The following is a 20,482-nucleotide window of genomic DNA, read 5'->3' as shown; positions in this document are numbered from 1 at the left end:
TCACACCTTAAAGACGACATTTATCCTCGTTTATCCTCAAGCCGAGGGGATTGGACCGGCTGTGGCGAGACTAACAAGCTTCCACCGCTGCTTCGGAGGCAATTAACCTCATCATTAACCTCGTCGCTGGGATCCTTTATGCCCCTTCTAGTAGGAATATTTTTAATGAGAATGCTAATGTATGTCATTAGCCATTTCAGTTAGGGTGCTGCCTTCTTTTATTGGCTGCCATCCTTCCCCAAACACACCCATCGCCAAGACTGTAATTGCAGAATATATATTTTTTAAATGTTTGACGGTGATGTTCCAGGACAGCTGCACCTTCTGCTGAATTCCAGTGAATTTTTTCTCAAGTCAAATCGTCACAAGACTGATTATCCGTCCGAACTGGTTTTGAATCAGACTCATAATTAGCCTCTTCAGGCTCTTCTGTGAATCCTGTCTGCCAGTTTGTTGAACATTATAATGAAAAAGTAAAAGCCATCCTTTTCATCCTTTATACGTACCTGTCACTGAGAACTGTCATTGCAGAAGTTTTTTTATGTTGTTGATGATTTTCAAGGACATCTACACTTTCGACTGACTTCAACTCATCAGTATTCACATCTGCTTTGAGCACCATTCGATTTTCTGTCTAAGTTCCTGCGTTGGATTACAACCCGCGGGACGGCAGCATCAGAATCAGCGTCACTTTAATCAACAAGTGTGATAAATGTGCAAGAATTGGTCTCGGTGACATCGGAGAGACGCGTCGGTACCTTGCTTGTCTCACAAAAGATACAAGCACAACAGAACCTCACATCCATCGCCTCCTGTGCGTCTGAAACCGCCTCTTCCTGCCTCGGGGCGGGGGGGGGGGGGAATCCACCGCCCGTCCCGTCACCGCCATGGTGATGTCACAGGGCACCTACACCTTCCTGGCCTGTTTCGCCGGCTTCTGGCTGGTCTGGGCGCTCATCGTCATGCTCTGCTGCTTCTGCAGCTTCCTGCAGCGCCGGCTGAAGCGGCGGCGCGAGGAGCGGCTGAGGGAGCAGTGTCTGCGGGCGCTGGAGATGGAGCCGCTGAGCTGCCACGGAGCCGGATACCCACCTCCTCCTGCACCTCCTCCGCCTCTTCCTCCTCCTCCCCTGCTGCCGCCCAGGGAGCCGCCGCAGTTCTGCCCGCCTCAGACCCTCTCGCCGCCGCAGTTCTGCCCGCCTCAGACCCTCTCGCCGCCGCAGTTCTGCCCGCCTCAGACTCTCTCGCCGCCACTTCCTCTTCACGTGCCTCACCCGCTGCCGCAGGCAAACTGGGTCACCACGACAGGTAAGGCACTGGGGGTTGTTATTGTTTCTTTAAAGCTCCATGTGATGACTTTTTTGTGGTAAAACAGTCACTTTTTATTGCTATTAGTGTTGGAGTTTGACAACACATGAGACTCTGAAGTGCTGGATGAAACATTGTCACTTTACTGCCTTTAAGACCAGGAAGAAGTAACATTTAAGTTATTTCACAATATTCAGATTTTTTTTTTTTAACCACTTTATAGATTTTCAGTTTACAAAATAAAAACAAACATTGGCAGCATAGAACAACCACCCCCCCACCCACCCACCCACCCCAAGGCCTCAGTGGAGAAGATAAATAAATAAATAAATAAATTAATTAATATACAGTATAAATAAATAAATACCTATAATATGGTTGCAGACAATTCCTGACATGTACATTGTTAAGCAGTGTTTAGAATAGGAACATTGTACAACATTATGCATCAATGAATCCAACTGGCTATCTCATGTGTAAGTGTGTAAGAGAAAATGACATCAAGTGAAGGGTATGCTTTCACAATATTACGATTTTAACCAAAATCCCAGATGATAGCTAGTCTGATATCACAATATCGATATGTCGTCCAGCCTTAGTAGAGGCTAAAGCTAATGCTAACTACCGCGGCTGCGTTAGCATTGTAGCTAGGTTAGCTTTTGTGAGTTACAGTATTGTGAGTGTTTCTGTGTACAGTTTCATCCCAAGCAGCCTACAGTGTCAGGAGAGTTTACTGATCAATAGGCACACGCTAGTTTGTTGCATGACGTCATTAAAAGCACGAAAGCAGTAAAATCGCCTGAGTGCAGTTGCAAATTCTGACCAGAGGAGGCGCTGACATGCCAAGTTACCACACAGAGCTTTAGCTGGTTTTGTTGATGTATAATGGGTCTGCTTTTTCCAGTGCATGCGTCATTCTGTCGGCTCTCCTGGTTCGGCTGAGCAGCAGTGATATTGCAGCATTGATACTCAGCAGGAGACTCTAAAGCACTACCTAAATATTGGAGCAGTTAGCGAACACACATTACCGCCTAATGTATTCATTACTAACCCTTACCACCATTTGCACAGTCAGTCTTCACACAAATTACATATTAGGCTCTCCTCTACCGCTGGGTGTAAAATTACTGGCAAATACCACATCTGTCAAATCTTTATTTACAGGCCTAATGTGTATTTTATAATATTCATAAAGAGCACACTGCAGAAAATGCCCATCTTAGCAAGCCACTTGATCTCATGTTGAGTCTGGAAATATTTTTCTTACAACAAGGGAAGAAATCTGCCGATGTGGTGAGGTAATTATACTTGTTGAATGAAGTTTCACTTGTTTCAGGAATTTACTAGAAACAAGTGGCAATATTTGGAAACAAGGCAGAATAAGGAAGACCTCTCCACTAGTTTAAAGAAAAGAAATCAAGAAAACTGTTGAAAGAAGTTGATTTGCATTGAAAACAAGTGGAACGGTCTCATCCTATTGGCAGATTTTTACACTTCTTTTAAGAAAAGCAATTATTCAAGACTCAACATGAAACTAAATGGCTTGTTAAGATGGATTTGTTTTTTACAGTGCAGTTCAGAAGCACGTCACACCATGAATGGCATACCAGGAGCCGTCAAAAGAACTCAGTAATATAATATAATGATAAATGCTCTGCTCCTACCTCATGGTGTCTTGTTGTTGCTGCTCGCTCCCGATGCCAAACGCTCAACTTTACTTTTGGCAAAGTTGATTCTGTCCTTTCAGTCCTGTTTCTGAACAGCTTGGTCCTCTGTTTCGGTCATGAACTCTCCGGCACTGAAACTCTCATGTCCCCCTTTCGGTTTTTCTTTTCTTTGTTTGGTGCCTGACTTTTGATGATTTGAGGCCATCTTTGCACTTACTTAGATCATCTTACACACACACAATTGCAAATACAGTACAAAATGTTTAAAAAGTAATTGTTGGCCCTTTACCATCTTATGGAAAAACTGAAAATGAGTCACAGTGAATTGATAAATAACTTTTTCACCTTGTTAGCTAATTTTCCATGTCATAATATACAGCTATTTAACAAAAAAATGCCCAAAACATTTGAACATTTTTTTTTTTATATCAAAATTCCATTCCATATACTTCCACACATACCCAGTTATCCCCCCCTGACTACAGCCCTACACACACACACACACACACACACACACACACACACAAACACAAACACATTGCATTGCAACACGCATTGCATTTACAGTCCCTCCTCACTAGGAACGGAGCTACAGGTTATTACCTACAAGTGTTACTTTGATGCTTGCAGCTACAATAACAACCATCTTCAACTGTAACATGACAGGAGAGGAGAGGAGAAATCCAGGGTAGAGAGGAGAAAAGAGGAAGAGGAGATTGAGAGTGCAGAGGAGATGAGGAAGGAAAAGAGAGGAGGAAAGTGGAGGAGAGATTGAGAGTAGAGAGGGGAACAGTAGAGAGAACAGAAGTAATCAAAGGTGGAGAGAGGAAGAGGAGGAAGGAGACGAATGGAGAAGAGAGGAGGAAATCAAGTGTGAAAAGGAGGATAGGCGAGAGACAAGGATGAGAAAATTGTATAAAAAAGTGTAGAGGAATAGACAGAAATGCAGAAGAGTGAAAAAGAAGAGGGGAGAGGAGAGGAGAAATCCAGGGTAGAGAGGAGAAAAGAGAACAAGGAGACTGAGGGTGCAGAGGAGAGGAGGAAGGAAAAGAGGGGTGGAAAGTGTAGGAGAGATTGAGAATGGAGAGGAGAAGGGAGGAAGAAGAAATCAAGGCGGAGAGAAGAAGATGAGGAAGGAGGAGATCGAGTGTGGAAAGGGGAGGAGGAAGGAGAAGACGAGAAGAAAGGAGACATATTTAGAGGATAGGTGAGAGACACGGTAAAAGTGTAGAGGAATAGAAATGGAGAAGAGAGAAGAATGAAAAGGAGGAGGAGGAGAGAGGAGAGGAGAAATCCAGGGTAGAGGGGAGGAAAGAGTAAGAGGACAAGAGGAGGGAAAAGAGGAGGTTGAGAGGAGAAGAGTGGAGAGGAGAAATCCAGGGTAGAGAGGCGGGGGAAAGAGGGAGAGGAGATGGAGACAGGTTTAGAGGATAGGCGAGAGACAAGGATGAGAAAATTTGACAAAAGTGTAGAGGAATAGAAATGGAAAAGAGAGAAGAATGAAAAAGAGGACAAGAGTGGAGAGGAGAAATCCAGGGTAGAGAGGAGGGAAGAGGACAAGAGGAGGGAAAAGAGGGGGATGAGAGGAGAAGAGTGGAGAGGAGAAATCCAGGGTAGAGAGGCGGGGGAAAGAGGAAGAGGAGATGGAGACAGGTTTAGAGGATAGGTGAGAGACAAGGATGAGAAAATTTGAGAAAAGTGTAGAGGAATAGAAGTGGAAAAGAGAGAAGAATGAAAAAGAGGACGAGAGTGGAGAGGAGAAATCCAGGGTAGAGAGGAGGGAAGAGGACAAGAGGAGGGAAAAGAGGGGGATGAGAGGAGAAGAGTGGAGAGGAGAAATCCAGGGTAGAGAGGGGGAAAGAGGAAGGGGAGATGGAGACAGGTTTAGAGGATAGGCGAGAGACAAGGATGAGAAAATTTGAGAAGAATGTAGAGGAATAGAAATGGAAAAGAGAGAAGAATGAAAAAGAGGACGAGAGTGGAGAGGAGAAATCCAGGGTAGAGAGGAGGGAAGAGGACAAGAGGAGGGAAATGAGGGGGATGAGAGGAGAAGAGTGGAGAGGAGAAATCCAGGGTAGAGAGGCGGGGGAAAGAGGAAGAGGAGATGGAGACAGGTTTAGAGGATAGGCGAGAGACAAGGATGAGAAAATTTGAGAAAAGTGTACAGGAAAAAACGACAATTGAGAAGAGTGAAAAAGAGGAAAAAGAGGAGAGGAGAACTAAGCATGAGTTACATTATGTTGCATTACACCATACATTACGGCTGTCTGTTCAGACTCTCTGGTTAGCAGCTAGCGCCTCGCTGCCTGCCGGGCGGCATGGCGACAGCTGCTGCCGAGGCGTGGGAGGTGGCTGTGTGGGCCGAGCAGAGACGGAGGCAGCGACAGCACAGCCAGGCTGAAATAGGAACCGAGGAGAGCGGGCGAGAAGCAGGGGGAGAAGAAACCCTATGCTGTGTGGCGCTATAGCAGGAACACAGCTGGGCGAGAGAGAGAGAGAGAGAGAGAGAGAGAGAGAGAGAGAGGGAACAACAGAGAGAGGTGATGGAGAGGAAGGCAGAAAGAAGAAAGAAGTGAAACTAGCTTTGTGCGAGTTACATGCGTGCCAGCTGAGTGCACGTTACATGGCATGTTACATTCTCGACAAAGGATGAATCCCACTTACAGCAAAGAAGTCAAACAAACAATATCTAAAACCTTAAAAAAGTATGTTGTAGAACATTGATTCTCAACCTTTTTCATATCAAGGACCCCTAATTTAGTCCACATTTGATGAGATTTTGTCTCTTGGACCCAAATCTGAGAATATCTTTATTGTCAGATATGATTTTGTCCGGAATCCAATGACTATCTGTATTGTAGGCGGAGAGATAACAGAGAAGCTATGATCAAAATAATCATTCATCTACATTCTCTAATTGTGTTAACTTCTTGTAAATTAAATAATGCTGAAGTTGAACAATTCATCAATTTGCCTGGGACCCCCTGGAACCTCCTGAAGGACCCCTGGTGGTCCCCGGACCCCACGCTGAGAACCACTGTTGTAGAAGACACTCGGAGAGCGCAAACCTCCGCCACCGCTGAACAATTGTCCAACTTGCTGTATTTTTAAGTTAAATTGGTTTCTTGACCCTTCAAACATCCCCTTAGGATTTGGAATCAAGTCTCTATCTCCCTTAGTTTCATACTTCACAACAATAATCGTCTAATGACAGAAATCCCAGATCCGGATCACCACCAAAATTGAGTCAGTTGTTCTTTGACCCAAGGCCGATCTGTCCACCAAATCTCATGGAAATCCGTTCACAGGTTTTTGAGATGTACAGACACACAAACTAACAGCGGTGAGAACATAACCTCCGTGGTGGAGCTAAAATTACCCATCAGAACACCAGGGAACATGAAGTGAATCTTCTACTAGCTAGAGAAATGCTTGCACAAGCAATTTGAATTTGACTCAGCAGGAGCAATAACTTCAGTCAATCAGCTGGCCTATAATAAAGGTTAATACCACAGGCATTTTACATGGCAGTTCAACAAGGACCTAATGAAAATCCTACAGTCTCTCAGCGACATGTAGATTATTGCCCTTCTGGCAAGTGTAATAATAACTTCTGTAGAGAAAGAGACTGTTAGAGTCTGTTAAAATGCAAATATGTGCTCAGTGTACAAAAAGAGAGAAATACGTATTCCCACCACAAAAGGTTATTATACAATTATTGTATAATTAGGTGAAGGAGGTACGACTAGAAACAGAAAGCAATCTGACATTAAAAGAACATGGTGGAAAGTGAGGGTGAACTCTATTCAATTATACCTCCATTCAATTTAGCTAAAGTTTTAACCATTTAACCATGGCCAAAGCCTTTCCTTAACCAAGATGTTTTAGTTGCCTAATCATAACCTTAACCCAAACCTTAACCAAAGGTGTTTTGCTTGCCTGAACTTAACCGCTAGCAGTGAAAATGCCGTGTCCAATTAGTGCTATTGTCACAGAATCCAATTTGTGGTGGAGGAATACAATCTTGACATAATTCCTGTCCACAACTGCTTTTCAGAGTTTGTGCTCATTTCACAAAACCTTGTGAGAAAGAGTAGTGACAGCATCCACACAGGGGAGAGAGAAAGAGAGAGAAACCTAAAACATCTGCAACAAGAGGTAGCAACAACACAGCTAAGCAAAAAAGAAAGAAAGAGAGAGAGATGCGGGAGTGGTATGATGGAGAAAGAGAAGAGAGACGCAGAAGGAGAGACAGAATGAAAGCTAAAATAACCTGTACGGTGCTAGAAAGGAAGAGTGAGGGATGAGGGAAAGAGGTGAGAGAGAGAGGGAAAGATGGATTATCTGAGAGAAAAAGGAGAGAGAGAGAGAAACAGGGAGAGGGATGGAACGAGAAAAGAGCATCAGCTGTTGTCAGAGATAGTTAATGCGCCGCGAGAGAAAGGAGAAAGAGAGTAAAAAAGACCCAAAAGGTTGCTAGAGGTTTGGTCACAAAGCAGTCGAGAGAGAGACTGATGAAGAGGTTTTTGTAGCCAGGCAGCGGCGGCGCTAAAAGGAAAGCAGGTGCTGGCCAGCTGAGCGAGACAGACAGAGAGAGAGAAACAGACAGAGAGAGAGAGAGAGAGAGAGAGAGAGAGAGAAGCCAGGAGCTGATGAAGGGGGTTTGTGTCGGCGAGGCCTCGGAGGTGTCCACACAGCGGCAGGTCGGCGCCCCGCTGCCGGTGGGCGGGATTGGACTGGAACCAGAATCACAGTTTTCGCTTCAGTTGCCAAGTATAATAAATGCATCAGGTGAAAAAAGCAACGGGAGAAGTCGCACATCTCTATTATGCTCCCCATACTGTAATAAAGATGGAGCTGTGACATGATGACCAGCGTTTTGGGAGCATGTGGGAGTGTGCGACTTCTCCATTTATTATTTTCTTTTTAAAGATATATTTTTAGGCATTTCTGCTTTATTATACATAATACTATTATATTATTATTATTATATTATACAGTCAGTGGTGGAAGAAGTACTCTGATCCTTTACCTAAGTAAAAGTACCAATACAGCAATGTAAAAATACTCCATTAAGTAAAAGTCCTGCATGAAAAATCCTACTTAAGTGAAAGTACATAAGTATTAGCAGCAAAATGTAAAGTATTAAAGTAAAAGTAGTGGTTTGGTCCCTCTGACTGATATTATATATGACATCATTAGATTATTAATACTGAAGCATCAGTGTGTAAGCAGCATGTTACTGTTGGAGCTGCTGGCGGTGGAGCTAGTTTGAACTACTTTATATACAGTTAGCTAGTTTAGTCCAGTGGTTCCCAACCTAGGGGTTGGGCCCCTCCAAAGGGTCACCAGATAAATCTGAGGGGTCGTGAGATGATTAATGGGAGAGGAAAGAAGAAAAAACAAAGTTCTGATACACAAATCTGTTTTCAGTTTTTGGACTTTTTCTCTAATCTTTGATTTTTGCTGAAATATTGGATCATTTGAACATTTATTGAAATGAAACCATGTGAGGTTTAGAGGGAAAAATCACTATTTGGTGGAGCTGTTAACAACTCATAGACATCTGAAATGTGACCCGACTACACACTGCTTTTTGTAAGACGTCAAAAGCCAAAAAGTTTGGAAACCACTGGTTTAATCTTTAACAATGTGTTGTATTTTAAAAGCTTGTTATATTATCCATTGTGTCAAATCTCCATTTGAAAAGTAACTAAAGCTGTCAAATAAATGTAGTGGAGTAGAAAGTACAATATTTCCCCATAAAGTAGCATCAAGTGGAAATACTCAAGTAAAGTACAAGTATCTCAAAATTGTACTTAAGTACAGTACTTGAGTAAATGTACTTAGTTACTTTCCACCTCTGTATACAGTCACAGTAGAGAGAGACAGAAAAGACAGGGCAGAGAGGGGGGGATGACATGCGGTTAGGACTTAGCCTCAGTGGTACGCACTCTACTTCTCCATTTCTACACATACACAACTGTGCCCGAAACATGGGTCATCATGTCGCAACTTCATGTCACAACTTTATTAAAATATGGGAGCATAGTAGAGTGTGCGATTTATTTTTATTTTTCAGTCTGTCTGCACCTTGCCTAAAGTTCCTGGGTGTGCGTCTCCAGCTCCTACCTTCCAAGTACAATAAATGCCCACAGATTTGTCTTGGTGACGCTGGCTGAGTTTACATGCGTACAACTCGTGTGAGTATTGCTAATACTCTCATTGCGTATGTTTACAGGCATGCCAGTATTCTGATTACTGGGAGTAATCAGCTTAATGCAATATTTCTATTATAGGGTTCATTTACGTGGTTCGATGTATACTAACCTTTTTTATTCATTGAAAAATTGGGCTTTTGCTTGTCACTGCTCTATGTATATATTTTTTAATGCTGTTATCTCCAGATCATGGCTTAATTATCTTGAGATATCAACCTTTGTTTTCTCATGATCACAATTTAATTATCTTCTTATCATGAGATATAAAATTTTGTTTTCTCGAGATATATCTATATTCATATCTAAATTAAAGTGAATGTGCTGATCAATCGTGTTCTCTCCTTCTGACATTGTCAATTTGACTTTAGTGTTTGCACACATTGGCAACAGTAGCTGTCTTGAGATAAGGGGATAATTAAGTCCGATCTCAAGATAACAGGATTAAAAAAAAAAAAAAAAAGAGCAACCATGATCACTCTCGTCATTTTGTTTGCTTGATAAATACATCTGTGTCACTGCGTTTGCTGACCTTTGACCTGCACAGAAAAAAACAAAAGAAATCTGACCAAGTCGTTTACATTGCCTAATAAATCAAAAGATTGAGTAAAAGTCTAGGTGTGTTAAATCAGGGTTAAAACTTACTCTGGTTATGACCTCACCCCGATTAAGAAAACCAGATGAAAAGCGTAATAGTTGGTGTATTACCTTACATGCGTTACAGTACCTGTAAACGTACTCATTAAGACAATAGTGTAATTAAGCCATTTTCATGTATATACAAAGTGACAGATTGACATGTGATTATTGCAATTATTCAAATGGCAATGACTTGTCACCGTTAATGCCAGTAAAATAGAGTATTCCGCTCATTTTACTGTGTTCACACTAATATAATGGGAGTATGGTGTTTACATGAGTACACAGACTGCAGCAGGTTTATATTATTATTATTATTATTGGTGTATATTGTTTGTTTTTGTTCTGGAAGTGTTGTTAGGGGTGTTGGGGTCAGTAAAAGATTGGCACTGTGAGTGAGATCTGAGATAGTAACAGAGAGATTTTTTTTGAAAGGCCATTCAATGGTATTGTGAGTAGATATGAGAGAGAGACTTTAGAAGGTAAGAATAGTGAAGAATAGTTGAAGACAGCGGCTATTGTTGTGTGTTGTGATTGGAGCTTTAGTAATATTATGTTTCTGGACCAAATGAATGCAAAGAGATACTGCAGTGTCTTAGTATGTGTTTTTCTGTCTTGTTTTTGACAGTAATAACAGGTCAGATAATTATCACGGGAAAAAAAAAACAGCAACCCAGGCGACACACAATGAGAAATTTGTGGCTACGGGACTTATCTGAGTGGGTGGAGGGAGAGAGAGAGAGAGAGAGAGAGAGTGAGAGAGAGAGAGAGAGAAACAAAAAAAGAAATCGGATGTCACATCAAACATTTAACACAAAACTACCATCAATTGACCTAAAATTGTCACCGTGATTTCATAGCTTCCTATCTGTGATTCATAGGACATTATGTCAGAATGCCTCTTTCAACCTTTAACACCAAATTACCTGTGCTAATTATGCTAATTTAGGCAGAGTCAAAGTTAGACGAGTCATTACAAACGAGCATTATGTCATCCCCGTCATCGGGGGCCGTTTGCATAATTCACGATTGCACCCAATAATTCACAACATCACTGGCAGAAAATTTGTATATCAGAAAAATTAAGTCTCTGTCACTGGTTAATCTGCCTGACTCGCTTATACCATTTCCAACCCTCAAACACTTACAAAAAATGCATGTTAGTTTGCACATATTACACACTTAGGCTACTATCTAGATTATTTTTGACGTCAAAGTTAATACACAATCTGACCGCTGTCTGTCATCATAGTTTAACAACTGAGGTGAACCGACCTGCCTTGCTGAAACATTGCAAGCCAGTGTTGTCCCAGTTTGCTCATATTTTTCAGTCAAGTCAGAAATGTTTTGTGGCTCCAGGCCATTTAGAGCTTTGAGACCAGCAGTAGAATCTTAAAGTCAACTCTAATGCTTACTGGACGTCAGTGCAGCGATCTAAGAGCAGGTGTAATGTGTTCAAGACGCATTGCTTGTAATGAAGACATTTTTAAAACCTCTGACTTTCAAAAATGTTTTTTAAATGATATAAACCTATACTAGCAACCGGATGCTGTTAATATGATGTTTGAAGTTCAGGTCAGCATCTATAATCACACCTAGAGGGTCCAGTTGCAGAATTTGCAAAGTTGTTTTCACGTGTTCACACATCAGCTGAGTTTCCCCGGTCGCTCAGCTCTATAGGAAATGAATGGACTTTTCCAGTGACTTGTTGATGTTGTTGCTCACAGTGTGAACGCACAGACAGACACTGAGATGAGATGAGATGAGATGAAATGAAATGAGATGAAATGTTTGAGATGAGACGAGATGAAATGTTTGAGATGAGATTACATGAAATGAGATGAGGTGAGATGAGAGGAAATGAGATGAAATGTGATGAGATGAAATGAAATGAGTTGAGATGAGATGAGATGAGATGAGATGAAATGAGATGAGATTACATGAAATGAGATGAGGTGAGATGAGACGAAATGAGATGAAATGTGATGAAATGAGATGAAATGAAATGAGTTGAGATGAGTTGAGATGTTTGAGATGAGATGAAATGAGATGAGATTACATGAAATGAGATGAGGTGAGATGAGAGGAAATGAGATGAGATGAAAGGTGACAAAATGAGTGGAGAGAAAACACAGGAGAGGATAATAACGGAATTGATGAGATGAAATAGTATTTCTATCCCGATCAGCTTCGTTACATATTTAGGACTCAAATGACCACTAGACAACATTTGAAATTAGATTAAATGTTTGAGATGAGACGAGATGAGATGAGATTAGATTAAATGTGTTGAGGTGAGATGAGATGAAATGTTTGAGATGAGATGAAATGAGTTGAGAGGAAATGAGATGAGATTACATGAAATGAGATGAGATGAGATGAGAGGAAATGAGATAAAATGTGATGAGATGAAATGAGATGAGATGAGGTGAGATGAAATTAAATGAGATGAGATGTTTGAGATGAGATGAGAGGAAATTAGATGAGATTACATGAGATGAGAGGAAATGAGATGAAATGTGATGAAATGAGATGAACTGAAATGAGATGAGGTGAGATGAGAGGAAATGAGATGAAATGTGATGAAATGAGATTAAATGAAATGAGGTGAGATTAAATGAGATGTTTGAGATGAGATGAGAGGAAATGAGATGAAATGAGATGAGATGAGATGAAAGGTGACAAAATGAGTGGAGAGAAAACACAGGAGAGGAGAATAAGGGAATTGATGAGATTAAATAGTATCTCTATCCGGATCAGCTTCGTTCCATATTAAGTACTCAAATGACCTCTAGACAACAGTTGCAAAATACAAATTTTATTGACATCGTTGAACTACAGGTCAAGCATCACAAATGATGCTTGTATCTATTTCACATTATACTACTATACCAACAAGTCATCACCTACTTTTGGTGAGTAATATGATCACTGTAGTTTTTACAGTAACTGTCACAGACTAGAGTTACTGTAGATTACTGTAATCACTGAAGTCACGTACTTCCCCGATCTTCAGCCTGGCAGAACAGCTGACGCTTTTTATTTATCCTCCCGGTGGAAACAGAAGCCTCCTGTGTTTCTACTGACATTGTTTCCGTATGGAGATATGGCTTTATGTTTATTTATACCCGTCCTGGCAGCTGGGCCCGTCGTTACAGCAGGGAGCGGGACGGGGGAATTAGGAAAGAGCGGTGACACAGAATGGGAGACTGAGCCTGTAGGTATGTGTAGTGTCTAATGGATATGTTATGGATTCTGGGACACGTGTACACACACACACACACACACTCATACACACACACACACACATACTCCTGCATCGCATACAACTCCATGGCAACAGTTCAACAAACCACTATTGATTTCCAGTACCATACTGTTCTTTGCAGCTGTAAACAGTTTCTGGCTGAGCAGTGAGACTGTATGTGGGTTTTATACAGGAAAGGAAACTAACATTTTTTTTTCTCCCCACCTGCCGGAGCAACTGCTTTATTCTCAAATCCACCGGCCGCTTCCACTGTTTTACCAACCAAACTGATTTTCATAATACAGAGAATACAGAGGAATCTCTATTGCTCCAAATTACCAAATTCCCTGGAAAAGTGTCCACATCCTCAGGCAAAAATTACCAGAATTTGAGAATTTGGCCAGTTGCTGGTAATACCCTACACCCCCCAAAACACACACACACACACACACACACACACACGTATTGAATGGCCACATTCACCTACCTGGAAATTAAGGGTTCAGATATCCATCATTTGAAAAAAAAAAAAAAAAAACTGACACCAGCTGATTAAAATTGAAATGGTTGCTGGCATGAAAGTAAATTACATTATGGGTTACTGTTAAAGGTATGTGCCATATTAACACTTTTATCTTAATATTTTTAGAAATCCTGTGCTTCTGGCCGAGGTGTTTCAGTTTGCAAACTTATCTGATTTTTGCTGCTCCAACACAACCTACTGATAATGTCTCAAGCAACAGGAGGAGAGGTTGTGCAACACGTAGAGAGACGATGAACAGGATCTGGCCAGATTCAGATACCTGGAAATAGAAGCTGCGTTCGGCTGTTCCAAAGCCGCTTTAACGCTGCAGCTTGGAGCCCGAGGGCTTTCAGTCAGGTCAGACCTCTTTCAAACAGACAAGACATTGAAATAGAGGCTACAGCTCCTCCAACACAGTCTTAATATTATGGTTTCATGCCCAGGGGCTCTTTGTCAGGTCAAACATTTTTAGAAATGCTGTCAAGAGCAATGTTGTGATTTACAAGTTTTTTTTTTATATATATATTTTATCGTCAGTATTTTTTTTTTTTTTTGCCCTTCAAGCTACATATTCATCTGCTTTTTGCTGTAATTTCATCCCGAAAATAAAAAACTAAGTCAAGCTAATTTAACAGATGTGACAGGTCACTGAAACCAAAACCAAACTACACCTGAAGTTGGTAACACTTTATTTTCCTGGTCCTCCATTTCGTTACAATTAGTTATTTGTTGAATTGCTAATCAAATTTTCTGTATAACTACTACATCATTTCACGGTTCTGTCTTGGAAACAACAGATGAAATTGGAGGAACTTACCAACAACCAACTACCATTAAAAGTCTTTCTCTATTTTCCCTTAGATTATTAGAACATCATTTCATGGTTCTTTCCAGGAAACTTCCTAAGAAATTAACAGTTCCTTTCTAGGAAATTATATTTGGAAATTCCAGACCCAGAAAATGAAGCGTTACCCTGAAGTTTCAACGTTCATCACTCGGTACTAAATTGACGGGAGATCATGTTTGTTCGATAAAAAAAACCCAACAGCATCCCATTACTTAGCACATGCACACTGTCAGTTGTAGCCATTTGAAATGCCAGGCACAAATCCTGGCACAGTGTGTTGACTATGAATCATCTCAATGCCTTCCTAAAAACCACTGTAACAGCTGAAAGAAAGCTGTCATGCTGTTTGTGCTGAGCATGTTGAACTTACCCAACTATCCCAGTATGAACGTTTTACCGCTGAGCATTTTAATTGGTTGCAAATACACATAGAGCGCATTGTGCAGTGAGGGAATCAGGATGATACACACAGTAAGAGTTTGACAAGATAACGCTTTCCACGCACATTTAGGAAACTGAAATTACTCCCAGAAAACCTCAAGAAATACATCTACCATAATAAAAAAAAAACGGCACAGTTTTAAAGGAAAAACCCACCAACGGATACTCTTGCACTGTTAGATATCAGCTGTCTGTGATGTTATTTTGTGATGAAGTATTGTTTTTTTTTCCCACTTTCCCTCAACCTGCCTCGTCTACTTCTACTGCAGTTAGTTAGATATCCTACGTTTCCCAGAATGCCCTTTGACAAGCTCCAGAGAACGGACCAGGACTTGTTGCATTCAGCTGTGGGTTATACATGCAGGTGGAGAGAGCGATAGTGATAGTGATAGTGATAGTGATAGTGATAGCATAGTAAGAGCAAGAGAGGGAGAGTTTTTCTTCTGCATAATGCATGCTGGGAATGCAAGTGGGAATGAGTGAATGGATGTGCCTGTTTTTGTTTTTTTTGTCTTTATGTAATATGATTTTGTATTGTGTTGCACATCTTGCAGCAACACAATACATAACTTAGTTTTTCCACATTTGGAATGATAGTCTTAAAACTAAACTTGAACACATACACACACACACACACACACACAACACATAAAGACAGTGAGTGGGAAAGAGAGAGAGAACGCGAGGGAGCCTGAAATAGAGAGAGAGAGAGAGAGAGAGAGAGAGAGAGAGATGATTCACACCAAATGTGCTGTGATGGTTTTGGTTTCCTAACAACTGAACACATTTTCACATTTATCAGAGCAGGCAGGTGTTAATTACAGCCTTTTGGGTTGTGACCCGAAAAAGCAATGTATGTGTGTGTGTGGGCGTTAGTGCAAGTGTTAAGAGATAATTAGGAATCCGTGCATGTCCATGGACTGCTTGTGTGTGTGTGTGTGTGTGTGTGCGTCTGTGTGTGTGCAGTTGTTATCTAAGTGATATGCATTTCACGTATATGTATGCATGTGTATGTGTGGGTGTGTTTGTGTGCATTTGTGTGTGTGTGTGTGTGTGTTATGCATAGAACGCAGCAGTTACATCATCTGATGGAATTGTTGCGCAACTGCCTACAGGGTTCAATTTACTTCTGAGGACCAATACCACACACACACACACACACACACACACACACACACACACACACACACACACACACTCACACACACACACATATACATTTACTGGCTCCTGGTTTGGGTAACACCTTACTTTATGTATTGTTCCAGTGTATCAACTTGTTTATTAATCCATGGAAAAATAAGTAAATACACAATAATACTGAAATGGATGAAATATAATAGAATTGTGATCAAATTTCAGATACTAGGTAACTGGTTGTCACACAGTTGCAACACAGTATTGATGTATACTTGTAGAATTTTTTAGATATAATAAAGTCATTCTGCAAAACAGCAACAACATATTTCACACACACACTCACTAAGAAACGCTGAGTGAAAAATGTCCCAATACACTGTAGCAGTGGGCTGTTTTTTATTTATTTATTACTGTTAACTGCATTTTTTTTTTTTATATCCAGCCTGGGTTTTCCATTTCCATGTGTAACAAATCCACAGCAAAGTTTCCTTGACACATCAGTGTGGTAGTTGAGCTGAGAATCAAAACCGCAAATAAAATCAAATTATCAGGGGTTTATTTCAGCATGAAGTTTCTCAATAAATGTGGTCCAAGTACAAACTCATTGTAGGCAACAAAAAACTCCCCCACAGGGAAAGAGCTAGAGGCAGATGATTCAAAAGTTCCAGTTATAGGATCATTCCTGTTATTTTCATGTGATGTTCAGTTGTTTTTTAGCCTGAGAATAGCATGGATTTCATATGATCTTTAAAATCAGTCATGAGGCCAAATTATGGCTGTAATCAGCGTAAAAGTCAAGTACATAGCAAATTTGCTATTGTTAATAAGTGATTTTTCTGTGATAATTGAGTTGACTAGTGTTGATTGGAGAGTTGCTTACCCAATCGTAGAGCTGATCTGGCTCTAGGCTGTTCAAAGGTTTCTAAAAGTATTAAACTAACTGATGGATGTGGACAATAGATAGAAACACTGGCAGTTTTAACTGAATTAACCCTTTTTTGTGTTTGGTTCATAAGTTTTTCATGTTTAAATGAATGTTATTTAAGTGCAGAAATACATTTTTTAACCATATATCTGAAAATATCCTGAAGTGCATGTGACATGTATGTTTTCCTGCATGGGCAGCATGTAGTGAATGCAGAATAATCTTCCTCTCTTCTCCAGTAGAATTCAGATTTAATGTAGAGATAGCTATGTAGCTATGTAGTGATAAATCCTAACCCCCCCCCCCCCCCCCCCGTCTCCTCTGCTTTCAGACACAGATGTGTTTGGGAAGCCACCCTGCTATGAGGAAGCCGTCCTGATGGAGGATCCTCCTCCGCCCTACAGCGAGGTCTTGGCCGACCCTCGGGGGGGCACCTACCTCAAGCCCGCCCCGCACAGAGCGCCACCCCCCCCTCACCGGGAACACCAGGATCCTCCTCCGGTGTTTACATCAGAAACCAGCAAGCCCCCGCCGGCGGCCATGTTCCCCGAGCGAGGCTACTCCTCCCTGATCCGCCTGCCCTCGGCTCGCAGCTGGGACTCCCTGGGTCACCTGCTGTCCACCATGGACCTGAACCACAACAACCTCCCGCCGCCGGAGAGACGCTCGCTGCAGGCCGCGGCCGCGATGGCCACCATGCCCCGCCGAGAGGCCAGGACTCACCCGGAGGGCCTCGGGCTCCGAGGGGGGATAGCGGGGATCCAGGGGGTCCAGGGGGTCCAAGGGCTGAGGGGGCTAGAGTCCGGCTGCGGCCTGCCCACGGCCTTCCCCCTGCTGGGGAGGAGCACCGCTGTCTAGGCCGGACTGCCGCTGGATCACTACTGCAGTAGTGTGACCAATAACTGGAGAGCTGTTGCCTCAGTCTCTGTGATGGTTCAGCAGGGAGAAGATCTATAAAGACTGTGAGAGACTGAGTGTGGGAACCTGCTGTATCGCCGACTCAGCCGGCTGCTTCTGAACTCTTCAGCAGTTCACTAACGCTGCCTGGTTCGGGGTTCCAATCCCTGTGTGGCTCAGTGGGTGAAACATGGCAATAACGCTGCCAGGATTAGGAGTTTAATTCCCCGTGTGGCTCAGTGGGCAAAGTCTGCCACTAACTCTGCCAGGATGATGGCTTTCAATTCTCTGTGTGGGAAAAATGAGAAATGACACATTGGTTGAACCAATGCTGCTGAGGTACAGAGGTACTTGGCGTTATATTGAAGCTAATTGAATCAAGGAGCTTCTGAACAGCAGAGGAGGAGGGAGGAGGATGAAGAGAGATGCCAAGGGAGAGAGAAGACAGGAAAAGAGCAACAAGCTTCTCTGTCAAACTCAGCCATGTGTCAAAGGCAGAAACATGCCACACAACTACAGCTGTCTCCATACCTTTCATCCCAACTCCCTCAGCCTCTATTTTCATCTCCCTCTCCCTCTTAATGCCACCCTCTCATTCTGCTCATTCCTCCTCTCCTCGCTCCATGCCTGAGCGATGCAGAGCAAGCTATTGTATGAGTCTGCTGTTGCCATGGCTCCCGGGAACTGTCTGTTGCCCACGACGACTCGCCTCCCCCGGCGACCTCTCCTCTTTTATCTCTTCTGATTTCTAAAGACAGTGTTCAACAGCTTGTCTTTTCTCAAGCACTGCGAGTATTATAGTTGTAACAAAACACACGGTGACCTTCGGTGGCAGTTTGCCACCAGGTTTGAGCGGTGACATTACAGCAAACGGCCAATATTTCACCGTGAGATCCAAAAAATGTGAACGGTGGGGTGCGACACGCAAGCCAGAGAACCCAGTGGACTTGGATTGCATTTTGTAACGTGCTGTTTTGTTGTTTTCAGTGTTTTCAGGCCTCTTAAGTGGTGGTCCTCAACCTATGAGTCAGGGCACCCCAGGGGGCGGAGGGGGTGATTTATGGAATGTGGAAAAAATATATTTCTAATGTACAAATTTATTATCATGCTTTTAAGCTTTGTGACAAATGCCTTTTTCTTGTGAAATAAAAAAAAATATCTTCAGATGATTGTAGGCCTCTTCCAATAATGAATCAAGTAAAACAGCCTGAAATGGAAAAATAAAAATCATTACTTGGTGTAACAAAGGCTCACTACTCTGAGTGTTGGACTCATAAGGAACGAAGGCATCTAGCTTTGTTTTTGGGGGTCACAAGCTTGAAAGGTTGAGAACCACTGTTTGGTGAGAGTCAGTGGGTTGCAGGGAGGCCTGGTGCTTAGAGAGACCATCCTGTAACCAAAAGATCACAGGTTAAATCCCAACATGTTCAATCCATCATCTTCATCTGAACCCCTACCTGCTCACCTGTTGCAATGTCGCTGGATATGAGCATCAGCTAAATAACTAAAAGTGTGATATCAGATATAATCAGTGTGATAACCCGGGGTTGTTTGGTAGGTTGGTTGATTATTCGGGCCCCGGCCGCTCCGCAGGGCGTTGGACTGTTGGATGAGGAATGATCTGTATGCTACAGCACTGCTGCTCTTAATTCATTAGTCCAATCAAGTGGGAAGAAAGAGACAGCTCCCAGCGCTCTGTTCCTCTGAATATACACTTCTGACCTCCCCGGTAACAATTGAAGACCTCGGATAAATTATTCATCAGATTATTTCCATTTTACTTTCTCTGCCTCTTTTGGCCATGAATTACTTCTGCAAGTCTGTATCTGCCGATCAGGAGGGCTTTTAATGGAAATTTCTCTGATTCCCTCTTTCTCTCTCCGACAGTTTCTGAGTCTCTCTCTTCCCTTTCCCTCACCTTCTTTTATTCTCACTACAGTTCTCTATCTTGCTTGCTCTCTCTCTTTCGTTCCATCTTCATTTCCTCCCCCACGACCACCACTTTTTCTCTCTCCCTCTATCCGCTGTGAGAGGCAGGCCCAGCAGATGCTCTTTTCCTAATATTGGTGTTTCATTGGCGTCGGGCACAGCACACAATGACAGAAAATGGGTTCTGCCACTGTGACAAAGCCATCATCACTGCCAAACCAACCATCATCATTGGCCGGCAAAGGCTCGAGGTTTTCATGTTTCAAAATGATATCTCTTCCTCCTCGCATGCTTGAAACTAGCTGCTCATTTCCCCTCTGCCTCTGTCTGTCAGAGGCTTCCCACAAGCACCTGAGGTGGTGGAGCTGAAGGTGAATTGAGCTCAGATTCTGCAGCTGTTTACTCTGTGTTCATAGCCTCTGGTGATAATTAACACCAGTCACCAAAACAATTGAAGCGCAACAAAGAAAAAAACGGATTTCCGACATTGTAAAAGAGTGTCCTTGGTTATTCAGGATTCATAGCAAGACTTTTCAAAACAGTTATAATCTCAGTTTCAGAATGAGTCATAATTGAATTACATGTGATATTTTGATCCTCTCTGACACAGATCTGGTATTGTTATGCAGTGTGATAAAAGGTTTGCAAGATAGGAGACTTATACAGTTTAAACTCACAAAGGTAAAGTGCACTTAATGAGCAGT

At 42.2% G+C, this 20,482-nt stretch overlaps 1 protein-coding gene across 1 annotated transcript; it reads left to right on the top strand.

Annotated features, from left to right (window-relative positions):
* Positions 1–887: 887 nt before the first annotated feature.
* Positions 888–17,810, top strand: LOC139667588 (proline-rich protein 7). Its single transcript, XM_071547078.1, has 2 exons — positions 888–1,305; positions 17,284–17,810. Exons 1-2 carry the CDS (start codon positions 888–890, stop codon positions 17,808–17,810), a joined length of 945 nt encoding a protein of 314 aa, XP_071403179.1.
* The last annotated feature ends 2,672 nt before the right edge of the window (positions 17,811–20,482 follow it).

This window comes from Centroberyx affinis, unplaced genomic scaffold, assembly GCF_046629955.1.
Source record: "Centroberyx affinis isolate AG114_WGS23_722 - 3 ecotype Tasmania unplaced genomic scaffold, CSIRO-AGI_Caff_v1 ptg005648l_1, whole genome shotgun sequence".
NCBI classification, from domain to species: Eukaryota; Metazoa; Chordata; class Actinopteri; order Beryciformes; family Berycidae; genus Centroberyx; species Centroberyx affinis.
This window is presented reverse-complemented; position numbering and strand designations above follow the sequence as displayed.